Source organism: Mustela erminea, chromosome X, assembly GCF_009829155.1.
Source record: "Mustela erminea isolate mMusErm1 chromosome X, mMusErm1.Pri, whole genome shotgun sequence".
Lineage (NCBI taxonomy): Eukaryota > Metazoa > Chordata > Mammalia > Carnivora > Mustelidae > Mustela > Mustela erminea.
In genome coordinates, this window is record NC_045635.1 from 64,768,404 (window position 1) to 64,784,473 (window position 16,070).

Below are 16,070 nucleotides of genomic sequence, written 5' to 3' on the forward strand. Positions count from 1 at the left end.
AAGAGAGTGCCAAGAAGATCTTCTAGTGATTGCAGGGCATCCAGAATCTGACCCAGACAGAACATCAGGGAGATGAAAGATGAGAGTGCTAGGATGGCCCAAGAAAAGCAAGTCATTGTGCTAGAGCTCTTCAGCATGCCCAGCTACTGACAGCGTATCGTCATTTCCATCATGCTCCAGCTCTTCCAGCAGCTCTCTGGAATCAGTGCTGTGTTCTCTTACTGAATAGGAATCTTCAAAGATGCAGCTGCTGGGGAGCTGTTGGTGTGGGTGTGACTAATACTGTCTTCATGGTAGTTTCTCTGCTTTTGATGGAGAGGGCAGGGAGGAAGACTCTACATCTGATTGGTCTTGGAAGGATGGCTTTTTTTCCATCCTTATGACCATTTCATTGCTATTAAAGGATGAGTATAACTGGATGGGCTTTGTCTGTATTGCAGCTGTCTTGGTCTTCATTCCCCTTTCTATTTTTTTTAAAGATTTTATTTATTTATTTGACAGACAGAGATCACAAGTAGGCAGAGAGGCAGGCAGAGAGAGAGAGAGAGAGAGAGAGAGAGAGAGAGAGGGAAGCAGGCTTCCTGCAGAGCAGAGAGCCCGATGCGGGGCTCGATCCCAGGACCCTGAGATCATGACCCGAGCCGAAGGCAGCAGCCCAAACCACTGAGCCACCCAGACGCCCCCCCCCCCGCTTTTTTTTTAAAGATTTTATTTACTTATTTGACAGACAGAGATCACAAGTAGGCAGAGAGGCAGGCAGAGAGAGAGAGAGAGAGGAGGAAGCAGGCTCCCTGCAGAGCAGAGAGCCCGATGCGGGGCTCAATCCCAGGACCCTGGGATCATGACCCGAGCTGAAGGCAGAGGCTTTAACCCACTGAGCCACCCAGGCGCCCCTTCATGCCCTTTTTTGAAACTGTTTTTTTGTGGCCAAACTCTTCGGCTGGGGACCCCACCCAGCTGCAATGGCAGAGGGCTTTGTTCCAGCTGGACTTCCAGCTTGTTGGCTGGGCAGCTCTTCCCCCTCAGCTGCATTCTATTTAGGAGTCTGCCTGTGTTTGTATTGTCTTCACTGGCTTCCTTATTATCTTCTTGGTCTTTAGTCCCTGAAACCCACGGCAGAACTTCTGCGGAAATTACACGAGTCTTTGAAGGGCAGGTGGAAGAGGCCAGTAGAACTGACAAAGGGCCCACTCTGGAGATAAACAGCATCCTTCCTACCACCAAGGTCTAAGCTGTGCATCCTTACCAACATGAAAAAGCAAACTCTCCCTGAATGACACAGAGAGAGAGAGAGAGAGAGAAAGACTTCATCAGGTGGTAACCCAGGACTGTTTCTGAATGCTGCTACTTGATTCCTTTCTCTTCCCACATACTTCATGAGCACTCAGAGGAACCCAATGCTGGAGTTAGTTGTATCTTCAATGGCTTCTTAAACATTTTATTACTTGGACATTCTCTTCTGTTTAGGAGAGACTAAGAGAAACTTCCTTTGTTTCAAAAGGAATTGGCTACTTGGCATATGACAACTTTGCCAGCTTTTTTTCCATTGGGTTGTGAGTTGAGTATTGCCTCACAAGGACATACAGGAGTGTAAGAGTAAGATACAGTTTCCTCTACCCCAGACTTAACAGGAAGTAGATCTACATGAGTGTGGAGGGCAAAGAGGGGTTAAATAAGAGCACCTTCCTCACTTCTGTACAGCTCTGCAGAGAAAATTAACTCGAGTTTTATTTATCTTCTGGTTTTATTAACACAAATATTTAGTTCTTTAAGTGTATAGCAGTTTCACCAAATAATGAGAACATAAGGAAATTGAGATTAGAGGGAGGTGCTTAAAGAGAGATTATAGGGTGGAAGATTTGATACTGGAAAAGTCAAGGTACAATAAGAGTCATATACATTTTGTAGAGACGAGTCTCTACATTTAGAGAGAAATGTAGTATGTCATTGAAGTGTGCATGAGGTGATGTGTGAGATTTGCATGTTGCCTCTTAACAATTTCTGTCCTTCATGTGGAAACTCTCAAGTTTAACTTCTTAGAAAAGTCATGTGCCTATACTAAGAAGCTACTGGTTTCATTTGGAACTTTTTTCTTTTTTGAAGATTATATGTAGTATTACTTGAAGTCTAGGATGATTATGAAAATAGGCATTGTAGTTAATGGTGGTTGATGGATTCTAATTTTGGATGGAGTCCAGAGAAGGGAAGTTTAATTCTAGAAATCCTTTCTCCCCTCACTGGACCAAAAAAGTTCTTCCCCATGTAGTGGACTCTTTTTTTTTTTTTAAAGATTTTATTTATTTGACAGACAGGGATTACAAGTAGGCAGAGAAGCAGGCAGAGAGAGAGAGGTAAGCAGGCTCCCCGCCGAGCAGGGAGCCCGATGCGGGGCTCCATCCCAGGACCCTGACATCATGACCTGGGGCACAGGCAGAGGCTTAACCCACTGAACTACCCAGGCGCCCCGACTCTTTTTTTTTTTAAACTACTCCTAACTACCCATCTGGTGGGGGAGCCCTCCAAATGGGCAACCCAGTTTTGTTTTTTGGATTTTAGTTGCTGATTTTTATTTTTTTGAAAGTTTTAATTTTAATTCCAGCTAGTTAATATACAGTGTTATATTAGTTTCAGGTATACAATATAATGGTTCAGTAATTCCATACATCACCCAGTGCTCATCACAAGTCCACTCCTTAATCTCCACCACCTGTTTAACTCATCCCTCCATCTACCTACCCTCTGGTAACTATTTTCTATACTTAAGAACCTGTTTATTGGCTTGCCTCTCTCTCTCTCTCTAGCTTTCCCCCCACTTTGTTCATTTGTTTTGTAACTTAAATTCTACATATGAGTAAAATAATATGGTATTTGTCTTTCTCTGACTTATTTTGCTTAGAATTATACTGTCTAGCTCCATCCATGTGGTTGTAAATGGCAAGAATTTATTCTTTTTGGTGACTGAATAATATTCCATTATAAATATATGCCACATCTTCTTAATCATTCATCAATTGATGGACAGTTGAGCTGTTCCCATATCTTGGCTGTTATAAATAATGTTGCCATAAACACAGGGGTGCATGTATCCATTTGAATTAGTGGTTTTGTATTCTTTGGGTAAATACCCAGTAGTGTGACTGCTGGATCATAGGGTAGTTCTGTTTTTACTTTTTTGAGGAACCTCCATACTGCTTTCCAGAGTGACTGTACCAGTTCCTACCAACAATGTAAGAGGGTTTGTTTTTCTCCACATACTCACCAACACCTGGTATTTCTTATGTTGTTGATTTTAGCCATTTGGTCAGGTATGAGGTGATATCTCATTGTGGTTTTGGTTTGCATTTCCTTGATGATGAGTGCTGTTGAGCATCTTCTCATGTGTTGGCCATCTGGATGTCTTCTTTGGGGAAATGTCTATTCATGTTTTCTGCCCATTTCTTGACTGGATTTTTTGGGTTTTTTTGGGGGGGAGGTTGTTGAGTTTGGTAAGCTCTTTATAGATTTTGGAAACAAACCCTTTACCAGATATGTAGTTTGCAGATATCTTCTACCATTCCATAGGTTGCCTTTTAGTTTTGTTGATTGTTTCCTTCACTGTGCAGAAGCTTTTCATCTTGGTGAAGTTCATTTTTGTTCATTTTTGCCCTTATCTCTGGAGACATGTCTAGTAAGAAGTTACTGTAGTCGAGGTCAAAGAGGTTGCTGCTTGTGTTGTCCTCTAGGATTTTGATGGTTTTCTGTCTCACATTTAGATCTTTCATCCATTTTGGATTTATTTTTGTATGGTGTAAGAAAGTGGTCCAGTTTCCTCATTTAGCATATTGCTGTCCAGTTTTCCCAACACCATTTGTTGAAGAGACTGTCTGTTTTCCCACTGGATATTCTTTCCTGCTTTGTTCAAGATTGATTGACCATATAATTGTGGGTTTATTTCTGGGTTATCTGTTCTGTTCTATTGGTCTGTGTATCTATTTTTGAGCCACTACTATACTGTTTTCATTCCTTCAGCTTTGTAATGTAACTTAAAGCCTGTAATTGTGATGCCTGCAACTTTGCTTTGCTTTTTCAATGTTCCTTTGACTATTCGGGGTCTTCTGTGGTTCCATATAAATTTTAGGATTGTTTGTTCTAGTTCTGTGAAAAATGTTGTTGGTATTTTGATAGGTAGTACATTAAATTTGTAGATTGCTTTGAGTAGTATAGACTTTTAAAAAAATTTATTTATTTTAGAGGGAGAGAGCAAGCACAAGCAAGGGGAGGGGCAGAGGAAGAGGGAGAGAATCCTCAAGCCGACTCCTTGCTGAGTACAGAGCCCAACATGGGGCTTGATCCCAGGACCCTGAGATCACAACCTGAGCTGAAATCAAGAGTCAGCTACCCAGCCAAGCCATACAGGTGTCCTGGGTAGTATAGACATTTTAATAATATTTGTTCTTCTAATCATAAGTATGGACTATTTTTCCCTTTCTTTGTGTTATCTTCAATTTCTTTCATTGGTGTTTTAATTTTTCAGAGTACAGATCTTTTATCTCTTTGGTTAGGTTTATTCCTAGGTATTTTATTGTTTTAGTGAAATTATAAGTGGGATTATTTTCTTAATTTCTCTTTCTGCTGCTTCATTATTGGTATATAGAAATGCAACAGATTTCTGTAGACTGATTATACTTTACTGAATTTGTTTATCATTCTAGCAGATTTTGGTGAGGTCTCTCAAAAGGTTTTCTATATATAGTATCCTGTCAAGTGCAGATAGTGAAAGTTTTACTTCTTCCTTATTAATTTGGATGCCTTTTATTTCTTTTTGTTTTCTGATTGCTGTGGCTAGGCCTTCTAGTAGTATGTTGAATAAACATGGTTCCGGTGGACATTCTTGTCCTGTTCCTGACCTTAGGGAAGAGCGCTCCATTTTTCTCTATTAAGAATGATGTTAGGGGCACCTGGGTGGCTCAGTGGGTTAAAGCCTCTGCCTTCGGCTCAGGTCATGATCCCAGGGTCCTGGGATCGAGCCCCACATCGGGCTCTCTGCTCCGCAGAGAGCCTGCTTCCTCCGCTCTCTCTCTCTCTGCCTGCCTCTCTGCCTACTTGTGATCTCTGTCTGTCAAATAAAAAAAAAAAAGAATGATGTTAGCTGGGGTTTTTCATAAATGGCTTTCATTATGTTGAGGTGTATTCTCTCTAAACCTACTTTGTTGAGTGTTTTTTATCATGAATGGACGTTGCATTTTGTCAAATGTTTTTTCTGCATCTATTGAAATGATGGTATGATTCTTATCCTCTCTCTTATTGACGTGGATTTTTATTTTGTTGTAAGCCATAGCTTTTAAACATTTCAGAGAATGTTCATAACATTCTTTGAATTGGTAACCTCAGCTCTGGGAGAGGACTTTTCCTGAATGATTATTATCTTGTTGATGTATGTTGTTGCTTTGGCATTATCATATTATTGTTCATCTGTTACTATGTCAGGTTACCCTTGTTACCATGTTTCCACTGTATTAGGTCAAGTGCTCTTAGGAGTCATACATTTGAGATAATGTGAGTAAATGTGCAGTGTAGCCCCCTGCAGAGAGTATGAATGTATATGTACTGTCACTTTGCTCTAGTTGGAAGTAGTTTATTTGTAGCTTGTTTCCTCTATGTTCCTACAGCCTCCTTTTGGATAGAATCTGTTAAACATCTCAGTGTGTATAAATACCACTGCCTTTGCTTTGCAGAATTTGTGTCTATGACTTTTTCCCAAACATTAGTGTTCCGTCTCTTGCTTCTTTTCCTTGTTGGAGATTTGGGGGAGAACTCCTTAAACCCTGAGACTGAGGGTGGAGGACTCTTTCTCATTCTATACCCAGACAATGGAAATAGTTAAGAAGAATGTGAAATCAGGACATGTGGCTTCTTGGGGGCATAGATGGGGAATTGTGGGGGAAAGGGAGACTTTCTTTTAAGGGGATAGAAACAAATAGAGCACTGGATGTGGCACATAAACAATGAATTTTGGAACACTGAAAAGAAATAAAATAAAATGGAAAAAAAAAGAAACAACAACAACAAAACAAATTGAAGACTCCTAACTCTGGAACATTTGTGAGAGTTAGATGAGATGGAGGGATTTACACTTGCCACAGGTCACAGACACCTCCATAAATCATCTAGTTTCCTGGTACTTTTTATGAATGGAAATTGGGCCCCATGACATTTACCGCCTTTTTCCCCTTTTCACATGTTGCTTGATCTCCCTTTCTGTCCTTTGTGCTCACACACTTAATGCCCTTTAGCCAGACCCTTGCCTATAACAGTATTTTAGTTACCAGCTATCACTGTTCTCTCTGGTTGTTGAGCCTTGAGATAAATACTGACAGAGCTATGAAATTGGGGAAATTGGGGAGGGACTTTGTTGGAACAGGTGACTTCTTCTAATTGTATCTGTGCTTCTGGTTCCTTAAAATAGCGGGTTGCAAATAATGCAGTGTGGACATCTTGCCATTTCTCAGTGACCAGATTGTGAATACTTCCAAGTGTATTTTTCTGTTATAATGTAACTGTGGGTCTTTGTTTTTGAGATAAAAAGTTCTGAGTGTAAAAAAAAAAAACAGAACAGGTAGAATCATAAAAACTACGTATCTATTTCATTATATATGGTCATTAGTATAATATAAAATTTTAGAAAAACGATTCACCTTGGTTAATTACACATTGAACCAGAAGATTGCTGAGAAGTATTTTGGAATGTGTATCCCTTAGGGATTTTTCTCATGAATTCAGGGGGTGCTTAGGAGATTTCCCCTAATACTGTCAATTGTATTTACTCACACAAGCAAATATTCAGTGTCACTAAGAGCTGTGCACTACCTTATAGACTCAGTTCAACTGTTATGTTCAAAAGAATTTTCCTGAAATAAGATTAAGCTTCCTTTGTATGCTGCGTGATTTTTCCCTTGTCTTTAAAATATAGCGTGAAAGGCAGATTTATGGTCTTGGTATACAGAGATTCAAAATTCATTTTCTTCAGGATCAGATTTGCTGACAATTAGGTCCCATGTGCGCAGCTATTTTTTGAAAGTCCTTAGGAAAAACACTTATTCTCCAATGTAGAGGTAAAAAGCTGACTTTCATGTTCTTTAGATCAATTAACATAGTTTGTAACTCTTGAATCTGCAAAATTGAATTCCTGATTTTAGGACTATGGTTTATTTAGCAGTAATGTTACAATTTCTTATATTGATACAAGAAGAAAAAAAGTTTTCTTCCTAGTAACCAAAATGTGTATGTCGGCAGCTAAATAGGATTCAGTGTGACTTGAAAAAGTTGGCTTTATTTAAATAGAGTTAAGCTTTGTTCCTTTTGTTTTATACAGCTGTAGATCAATAACCAAAATTCATGCCTTTCTTCTAAAGGGATATAACAGAAGTATCTCCCGAACAGAAACGATAATACGCTTTGCTTTCCAAGCCTCTATCACAGTTCTGTGCATTGCATGCCCCTGTTCACTGGGACTAGCCACTCCAACTGCCGTGATGGTGGGTACAGGAGTAGGAGCTCAAAATGGCATACTAATCAAAGGTGGCGAGCCACTGGAGATGGCTCATAAGGTAAGATAGTCCCTGGAACAAAGAATTGTCCCATCTAACCTGGCAATAGCACCTGTATTGAGAGACAGAATCCAAAATTATTTCTACATGGTCCATAAACTGAGCTTCTTCTGGGACTTCGTGAGGGTTGAGATAGGAAAGGTGTTCTTTTGGTTCTGTTCTGGATTGGTCTTAAGTTACCTAAGATCTCTAAACTACTCCGGGCCTACTTTCTTAGAGCAGACCCTGATGTGGAAAACTTGGAGTCTTATTCCAGCTTAGATTAGAAATGTTGTCGGGTCAGGAAGACAGAAGGGGTATTTGCCCAGGAAAAATGTGACTCCATGTTTGTGTTCTTCATTGTGAGACAGTGCTTATAGTAACATTGCAGTTCCTTTGCCTTTGCCACTAGCTGACAGTTTGCAGCTATGACTCCAAAAATATAATCATCCCTCATCTCTCTCATATTAGGATTTCCAAAACAATTTCAATCAAGGCTATTTGACGTCACCTAAAACCATGTTCCTTCTGATATATTCTCATTATTGAGGATATAAACTATATACAGATGTATGTAGTAAACACAGAACATAGCTTAAAATGGATTTGGAACCTCATTTAACCAGTGAATACAAGTTGTTAGTGTTTATAGTAATTTTTTATTTACTTTGATAAATTTAAAACTTAAGAATTGAAAGAACAGCATAAAGAACTCATGCATATCCTTTACTGCAGATGTCGGGCTCCTTTCCTAACAACAAGGACATTCTTTTTCATAATCATAGTACAGAGATCAAAATCAAGAAACTGACATTGCTCTAATACTCTTACCTAACATTTAGTCTATATTCTAGTTTCCTCAGTTGTTTCCATAATACTCTTTATAGCTATTTTTTCTCTTGTTCAAAATTATGCTTTGTATTTAGTTGCTATATCTCTTTTCATCTTGGTTCCTCAAGCTATTCATTTTTCAAGGTTTGTATTCCAAGTTTACTGTGGGGTGACTGTGTTCTCTAATTCCAGGTTCTTCCTGTTTCCTGTCTGGGCTCAATTTCCCTTATGGGTTCACAGAGCTGTCTCTTCTCAGACCATGCTTCTCATTTAGACCCAATAAAGTCCAAGCAAACCAGCAGGTCTTTTCTGGTGCTCACTTCAACTTAATTACTTACCCTTCTCTTATAATAATATGCCTACTACCTAGATTTCCACTACAGTTCTGGAATTCATTAGTATTGAAAGCCTTTCTCTTTCCCTGAGGCACTGAGTCATCTCTTAAGTACTTACTAACAGTCAACTATTAACAATTAGTTCTAATTGTTTAACATATATTTACAGTATGGTTGAACATTTGCAAGGGAGGGCTATTAGATGTCACTAGAGTATTTTTCCCTTATTCTCCTTTACTTTTGTTCTCTCAAAGACAGTTTAATTTATCAAGAAACAAAATATTCATCTGTTGAAGTAAACCTTTTTCTTATTTTTAGAAAGGTAGTATTAAGGATTATGAAGTCATATAGGTGCAGTGTATTTTAATTTTCTTACAGGTGAAGGTAGTGGTGTTTGATAAGACTGGAACGATTACCCATGGAACCCCAGTAGTAAATCAAGTAAAGGTTTTAGTGGAAAGTAACAAAATATCACGCAGTAAGATCCTGGCCATCGTGGGAACTGCTGAAAGTAACAGTGAACATCCTCTTGGAACAGCCATAACCAAATACTGCAAGCAGGTATTGTTTTTCCTTTATTTATTAATGGAGTTGTCTTCTACAGGAATTACTCAGACCAAATCCAAACTGGTGTTTGACTATGATTTACATATATAATTGGTAGGAGGCTAAAGAGTCTTGTATTTTCTCATTTTATTTTATAATATGTGTTAGTTTCTTCATATAGAAGAGTATAAAGATGAAAACAGAAATTAACTATAATTTTATCACACAGATAACCCCTGTTGACTAAAAAATTAAAATGTAGTTCATATTTATCATAGGAAAATTCAGATAGTTCAGAGAGTTACATAATGAAAAAGAAAACCTCATTCCCTGCCCCCTTTCATAATTCCTCTCTCCAGAGTTTAACAAATGTTAATCTGTTAACAGTCTTTTAAAATATAATGGTCTTCCCTTATCTGCAGGGTATATGGTCCAAGACCCGAGTGGACGCTTGAAACTGCAGAGCACTGAATCCTATATATACATGTTTTCTTCTATACATACATACCTATGATAAAGTTTAATTTATAAATTAGTCACAGTAAGAGATTAACAATAACTTATAATAAAATAGAATAATTATAACAACATACTGTAATAAAAGTTATGTGAATGTGGTCTCTCTCTCTCTCTCTCAAAATTACTTGCTGTTCTGTACTCACGCTTCTTGTGATGATGTGAGATGGTAAAATGCCTGTGTGATGAGATGAAATGAGGTGAATGATTTAGGCATTGTGACTTGGCACTAGGCTACAATTGACCTTCTGACGCTATGTCAGAAAGAGTATTGGCTACTTTCAGACCAGAGTTGACCACGAGTAACCAAAACCAAGGAAATGTGAAATTGTGGATGGGGGAGGGAGGACTACTGTAGCAGCTTTAGTGAGATATAATTTGCATACTCCAAAGTTCATTATAGATTGTACAATTCAATAATTTTTAGTATAGTCCCCAAAGTTTGCATTTGTTAACCATTTTAAATGCATATCTGAACATATATGCATTTATTTCTTTTTAGACTTTATGTAGAAAGATCACAGAGTGACCAATCTTTGATACCTTGTTTTTTTTTTAATTGAGTGATTTTCCCCATATTAGGACATATAGATCTGCTGCATTATGTTAATGGCTATATTATGTTCTGTATGATTTTTTTGTTTCTTACAGTGTACAGTTAATGTTCTTGTCAGCTTTTGCAAGTTTACCCTTATGTTAAATGCCTATCAGTGCAATTGCTAGATCAAAGGATATATGCAGTTAAATTTTGATGAATTTTACCAATGCCCACAAAGCAGATATTACCAATATCCACATAAAGTGTTGTACCAGTTTATACTTTCACCAAACGTTATTTGTGCTTATTTCCCCACATTCTTACTTTATTTTTTCCAGTTTAATAAATAAAAAATATTTACTCATTGATGGTTTGCTTTACATTTCCATAATTATAAATCAGGTTGAACATCTTTTCATTGGCTGTTTGAATTGCTTATTGTGTAACTTTTCTGCTTGTATCCTTTGCCTGTTTTTTTTTTAATGGGATTGTTTACCTTTATTTCATTGATTTGTGTAAGTTCTTTGTAAATTATCTAATTTTACAGTTTTGATGTGGTAATTCCTATCATTGGTGTTCTTTCCTTTTTACCAATTTACTATTACTGACCTGGCTTCTTTACACCCAAACCAAACAACAGAGAGGATGAAGATATAAAGAGTCAGGAAAACAATGATGGCCACCAAAATTCTTTGGCTTACTAAGGACACAGAATCATACTAGAGAGGCACTCTGGTAACTAAAGGCCCTTACCCTTTGCACTGTACTGAATAGAAAATCTGACTTGACAATAGAATTAAATATTTAACTTGTAATTCTCTACTGGAAAGGGCAGAGAATATTTGTAAACTTTCCGTGTTTTCTTTCTCTAAACTTGGTATGAATTTTAGAAAGTGGGATTAAAGTAAACAATTCTGATGTTTTGTTCTAAACATTTAGAAATAACTGGGCATGTAACATGTGTCTAAACATTTAGAATTAACCAGCAGTATGCTCTGATCGTGCTATTGATAACCTTGGATTATTAGAACAGCAGAAGAAACCCTTCTGTTTCTGTTTGTTAGGAGCTGGACACTGAGACCTTGGGTACCTGCGTAGATTTCCAGGTTGTGCCAGGCTGTGGTATTAGCTGTAAAGTCATCAATATTGAAGGCTTGCTACATAAGAATAACTGGAAGATAGAGGAAAATAATATTAAAAATGCATCCCTGGTTCAAATTGGTGCAAGTAATGAACAGTCATCAACTTCATCTTCCATGATTATTGATGCCCAGCTCTCAAGTAAGCTAATTTTCTTCATGGTACCAATTACGGGACAAATATTAACAGATGTCTAACTTTATAATCCTGAACTGTTAGATCAGAAGTAAAAATTGACATCATGGTTTCATTCTGTCAAATAATTTTACCATAGGCCTTCTGGTCACTTCACTTGAGTTACTCAAAAACATTTCCCAATTGTGCTCCTGTGATTCTACCATAGGGTGATGAATTCTAGTCTTAGCTGATCTTCCATATTAGTTCATCTATCTTTCTTTTATTTCTTACCACAGCTACTCTAAACCTTTTATATCTTTTACAGGCTACTGTGGCCTTCTCCCTAGTTCCCTAAGCAAATTATCAGGTTTATTTTTCACATAGAAAATTAAGGTTCTCAGACATTTGTTCTTTCTGCTTTTTGCCCAGAATGATTCCTTTTTCAGGGGAAAAGATGTCCCACATCTTGCATAATGAATCCTCTCATCTTTGTTCTAGATCCCACCCTCTCTTGATTCTTCAGGGACCTTACTCTGTTACATCCCCTCACTTCTTTATTTTCCAGCTGTGTATACTGGCTCCATCTCCTAAACATATAAACATTTCTTCCATCAATATCACTGTAATCCCTTCTAGATTGTATCCTGTCTCTTTTTTTCCTTTATATCTAACCTTCTAGAAAGAGTAGTCTCGGTTTGCTGAATTCACTTATTCACTGTGCAGCCTTGCTTCTGCCCCGTCCATACTACTGAAACTATTTTTTCTAAGCACATTGATGACCTTATTCAGTACTCATTCCAGTGGTTTCTTCTCAGTCTGCCTCTGGCATTTGAGATTTGAGAATATTGACCATTTTGTCTTTCCTAAAGCTCTTTCTTCTCTTAACTTCATGACCATTCATTCTCTAGATTATCCTCTCACCTACCTGGCTGTTGCTTTCGGTCCTTCTCTGATTCCTCTTTTCTCCTGCTCTCAGATATTGGGTATCCCCAGGGTTTTGTTTTTTGTCTTTTTCCTCTTTTGTATACTCTCTGTACAACCTCATTCATATCTATTGCCTGTTCTGCCTTCCGTAGGCTTCTACTACCACTCTAAAATCCACATCTCTAACCAAAGCCTGTTTTCTGAGTTTCCGGTTGGTCTGTCCATCTGCCCCAAAACATAATATACCCACCTAAGTGTTCTAGCACCTCCCTACCTATTTGCGCTTGAGAGTAATTTTGCTAACCTAAAAATGATTGTATATAACTGTCTGACTAGTACCTTTTATTATAGTGGTTTATAACTTATTTTTGAATCATGAACCTTTGGAGGAATGTGATAAAAGTTATGCCTACCCCTCAGAAAATTTTTGTTTTGGAGGTTTGCTTGTACCCTAAACCCTATTGGTGTGATTCTGTTAGGGATCCTGGCTTTGCTCACTGTCTCTTGTGGGATGAAGACCAGTCTCTCTGGACTTTGTTCCACGTCCGTTCCCCATGATATGTATTCTGCCTGCCTATACCACCCATTTTATATTTTTCCACTGACCTCCATGTACTCTGTGTTTCATTCATACAGAACTACCTACAGTTCCTTTTTACATTGTGTCATTTCATGCTTATTAGATCATTTCATTTACTGTTTTCTCTGGGTAATGTTGTTGTTTCAGTGGCATCTACCTCATGGACTTATTTTCATCTTCAAAACTCAGCTCACATCTCTCTTCAGCAAAGCCTTTGCTGACTGACATGTATAGGCAGATATATTTGCTCTTTTTTAAAAATCATAACTGTACTTCATCTTTGTTTTTTGTGCTAGGTACAGTACATGATAATATTTTATTTACCTGTCTGATTCTACCAAACTACAATTTATTATTTGCAAACTTCTAGTATCAGGCATACTGACACATAGTAATTTTGTTCATTTGACACCTTTTATTAAGCTCTTTCAAGACACTAAAGAATCAGCAGTAAGCAGAAAAGATAAAGTCACTATGTATTGGAGCTTCTATTTGTGGTGGGAGAACACAAAACAGTGAGCAAATAGATAAGAAAATATAAGATGTCCGATGGAGATAGTGCTGTAGGGTAGAGGGGTATAGGGATTACCCTATTTTATATAGGGTAATCAGGATAGGCCTCATTGAGAAGTTGGTGCTGGAGCAAAAACCTGAGAAGGGGGAGGGATAAAGCTATGTGAATATCTGTGACAAGAGCATTCCAGGTAGGAGGGATGTTAAGTGCCCAAGCCTAGTTTGAGAGACAGCAAGGAGAACAGTGTGCCTAGACAGAGTAAATGAGTGGCAAGGGGGTAAGAGACAAGGTTAGAGAGTAGTACAGGACTAGATTAAGGTCATTAAAGAATTTTGGCTTTTACCCTTGAGATGGGAAGCCATCGAAGAGTTTTGTGTATAGTAGTGACAGAATCCAACCTATAAGTATTACCCTGGCTGCTCTGATAAAAATGCACTGTTGAAGGAATGGGGAGGACAGGACAGAAGCAGGAAGATGAATTAGTAGGTTGTTGCCATAATCCAGGTGAAAGATAAGAGTGGTTTGGACCAATGTGGTAACAGTGGAGGTCATAAGAAGTGGTCAAAATCTGAATGTGTTTTGAAGGGAGAGCTGGCTGACAAATTTTCTCACAGATTGGGTATGGGGTATGAGAGAAACAGGAGTCAAGAATTATGCCAAGGTTTGTGGCCTAAATGTTTATTTTAGAAGGCTGAAGTTACCATTTAAATAGAATGGGGAAGACCATTGGAAGAGCAATATTGAAGAGAACTCCCCAGGAGATCAGTTTTTTACATGTAAATTTTGAGTGCCTACTAGATATTCAAGTAGAGTTGCCATGTAAATGGACATTACAAGTAGGCAGTTAGCTGCCAAGTCTGGAGTTCAAGGAAGCAGAGTAGGTTGGAGACGTAGATTTGGGAGTCAACCACCTATAGATCTGTGCCTTCCAATATGATAGCCATTCAGTACATGTGACTATTGAAACTTAAATTACTTAAATTTAATTTAAAATTCAGGACTGCCTGGCTAGCTCAGTCAGAAAAGCATGCGACTCTTTTTTTTTTTTTTTTAACATTTTATTTATTTATTTGACAGACAGAGATCACAAGTAGGCAGAGAGGCAGGCAGAGAGAGATGAGGAAGCAGGCTCCCTGCTGAGCAGAGAGCCTGATGCAGGGTTCCATCCCAGGACCCTGGGATCATGACCTGAGCCAAAGGCAGAGGCTTTAACCCACTGAGCCGCCCAGGCACCCCAAGCATGCGACTCTTGATCTTGGGGTCATGAGTTTGAGCCCCATGGTGGATGTACAGATTACTTAAAATAAAACATAAATCAACTTTAAAAAATAAATTTAATTTAAAATTCAGCCCTTCAGCCATATTAGCCACCTTTCACTGCTCAATAGCCACATATTGTTAATGGCTACTGTATTAAACAACAGATACAGAACATTTCCAAATTCTGTTGGACAAAGCTGGTATAGATTGTTTTTAAAGCTGTGAGACTGGATAAGATCACCAAGGAGTGAGACTAGATTGGGGGAGGTGGGCAGAAAGGCTTTAAGGATTGAGGCCAGCAATACAGTAGGTTAAAAGATAAGGGAGATCAGCAAAGAAGAGTGAGAAGTGATGAGTGAGGAGGTAACTCAAGAATGTCCTAGAAGCCAAGGACGGAAATTATTTCAGGAAGGAGGGAGTGATCAACTGTGTTAAATGCTGCTGATAGGGCAAGTAAGATAAGGAACAAGAATTAGCCATTAGGGGAGCCCGGGTGGCTCAGTTGGTTGGACGACTGCCTTCAGCTCGGGTCATGATCCCAGAGTTCCGGAATTGAGTCCCGCATCGGGCTCCCAGCTCCACGGGGAGTCTGCTTCTCCCTCTGACTTTCTCCTTGCTCATGCTCTCTCTCACTGTCTCTCTCTCTCAAATAAATAAATAAAATCTTAAAAAAAAGAATTAGCCTTTAGGTTTATGAAAATAAGGGTCACTGGTATACTTCATGAACAATTCTTTGGAGTAGTAGACACAAAAGCTTTATTGGAGTGGGTTCACAAGAGAATGGGAAGATATGACTTGGAAATAATCAAGTGAGACAACACTTCCAAGAAGTTTACTGTGTACAGAAGCAGAAATTTGGGGCAGTAGTAAAGAGGTAAGTGAACTCAAGAGGGGTGTTTTGTTTTGTTATGTTTTGCTTTGTTTTTAAAGATAAGACTATGTGCAACAGAGATAGAAAATGTGGTTATGCAGGAGGAAGAGGAGAGATTTTTTAAAAGAGATTTTATTTATTAAGTTGTCGGAATGAGCACAGACAGACAGAGTGGCAGGCAGAGGCAGACGGAGAAGCAGGCTCCCACTGAGCAAGGAGCCTGATGTGGGGCTCTATCCCAGGATGCTGGGATTATGACCTGAGCTGAAGGCAGCCGCTTAACCAACTGAGCCACCCAGGCATCCCAGAGGAGACAATTGTAGGAGAGATGTT

General features: G+C 38.6%; 1 protein-coding gene across 2 annotated transcripts in view; it reads left to right on the forward strand.

Annotated features, from left to right (window-relative positions):
• The window catches only part of ATP7A (ATPase copper transporting alpha), a 181,630-nt gene that overhangs the window by 149,774 nt on the left and 15,786 nt on the right, over positions 1-16,070 (forward strand). For both annotated transcript variants that reach the window (XM_032329949.1, XM_032329950.1), the window contains exons 15-17: positions 7,392-7,586; positions 9,110-9,292; positions 11,396-11,612. In XM_032329949.1, the coding sequence (XP_032185840.1) occupies positions 7,392-7,586; positions 9,110-9,292; positions 11,396-11,612 (595 nt within the window). The remainder of the gene's footprint in view (positions 1-7,391; positions 7,587-9,109; positions 9,293-11,395; positions 11,613-16,070) is intronic.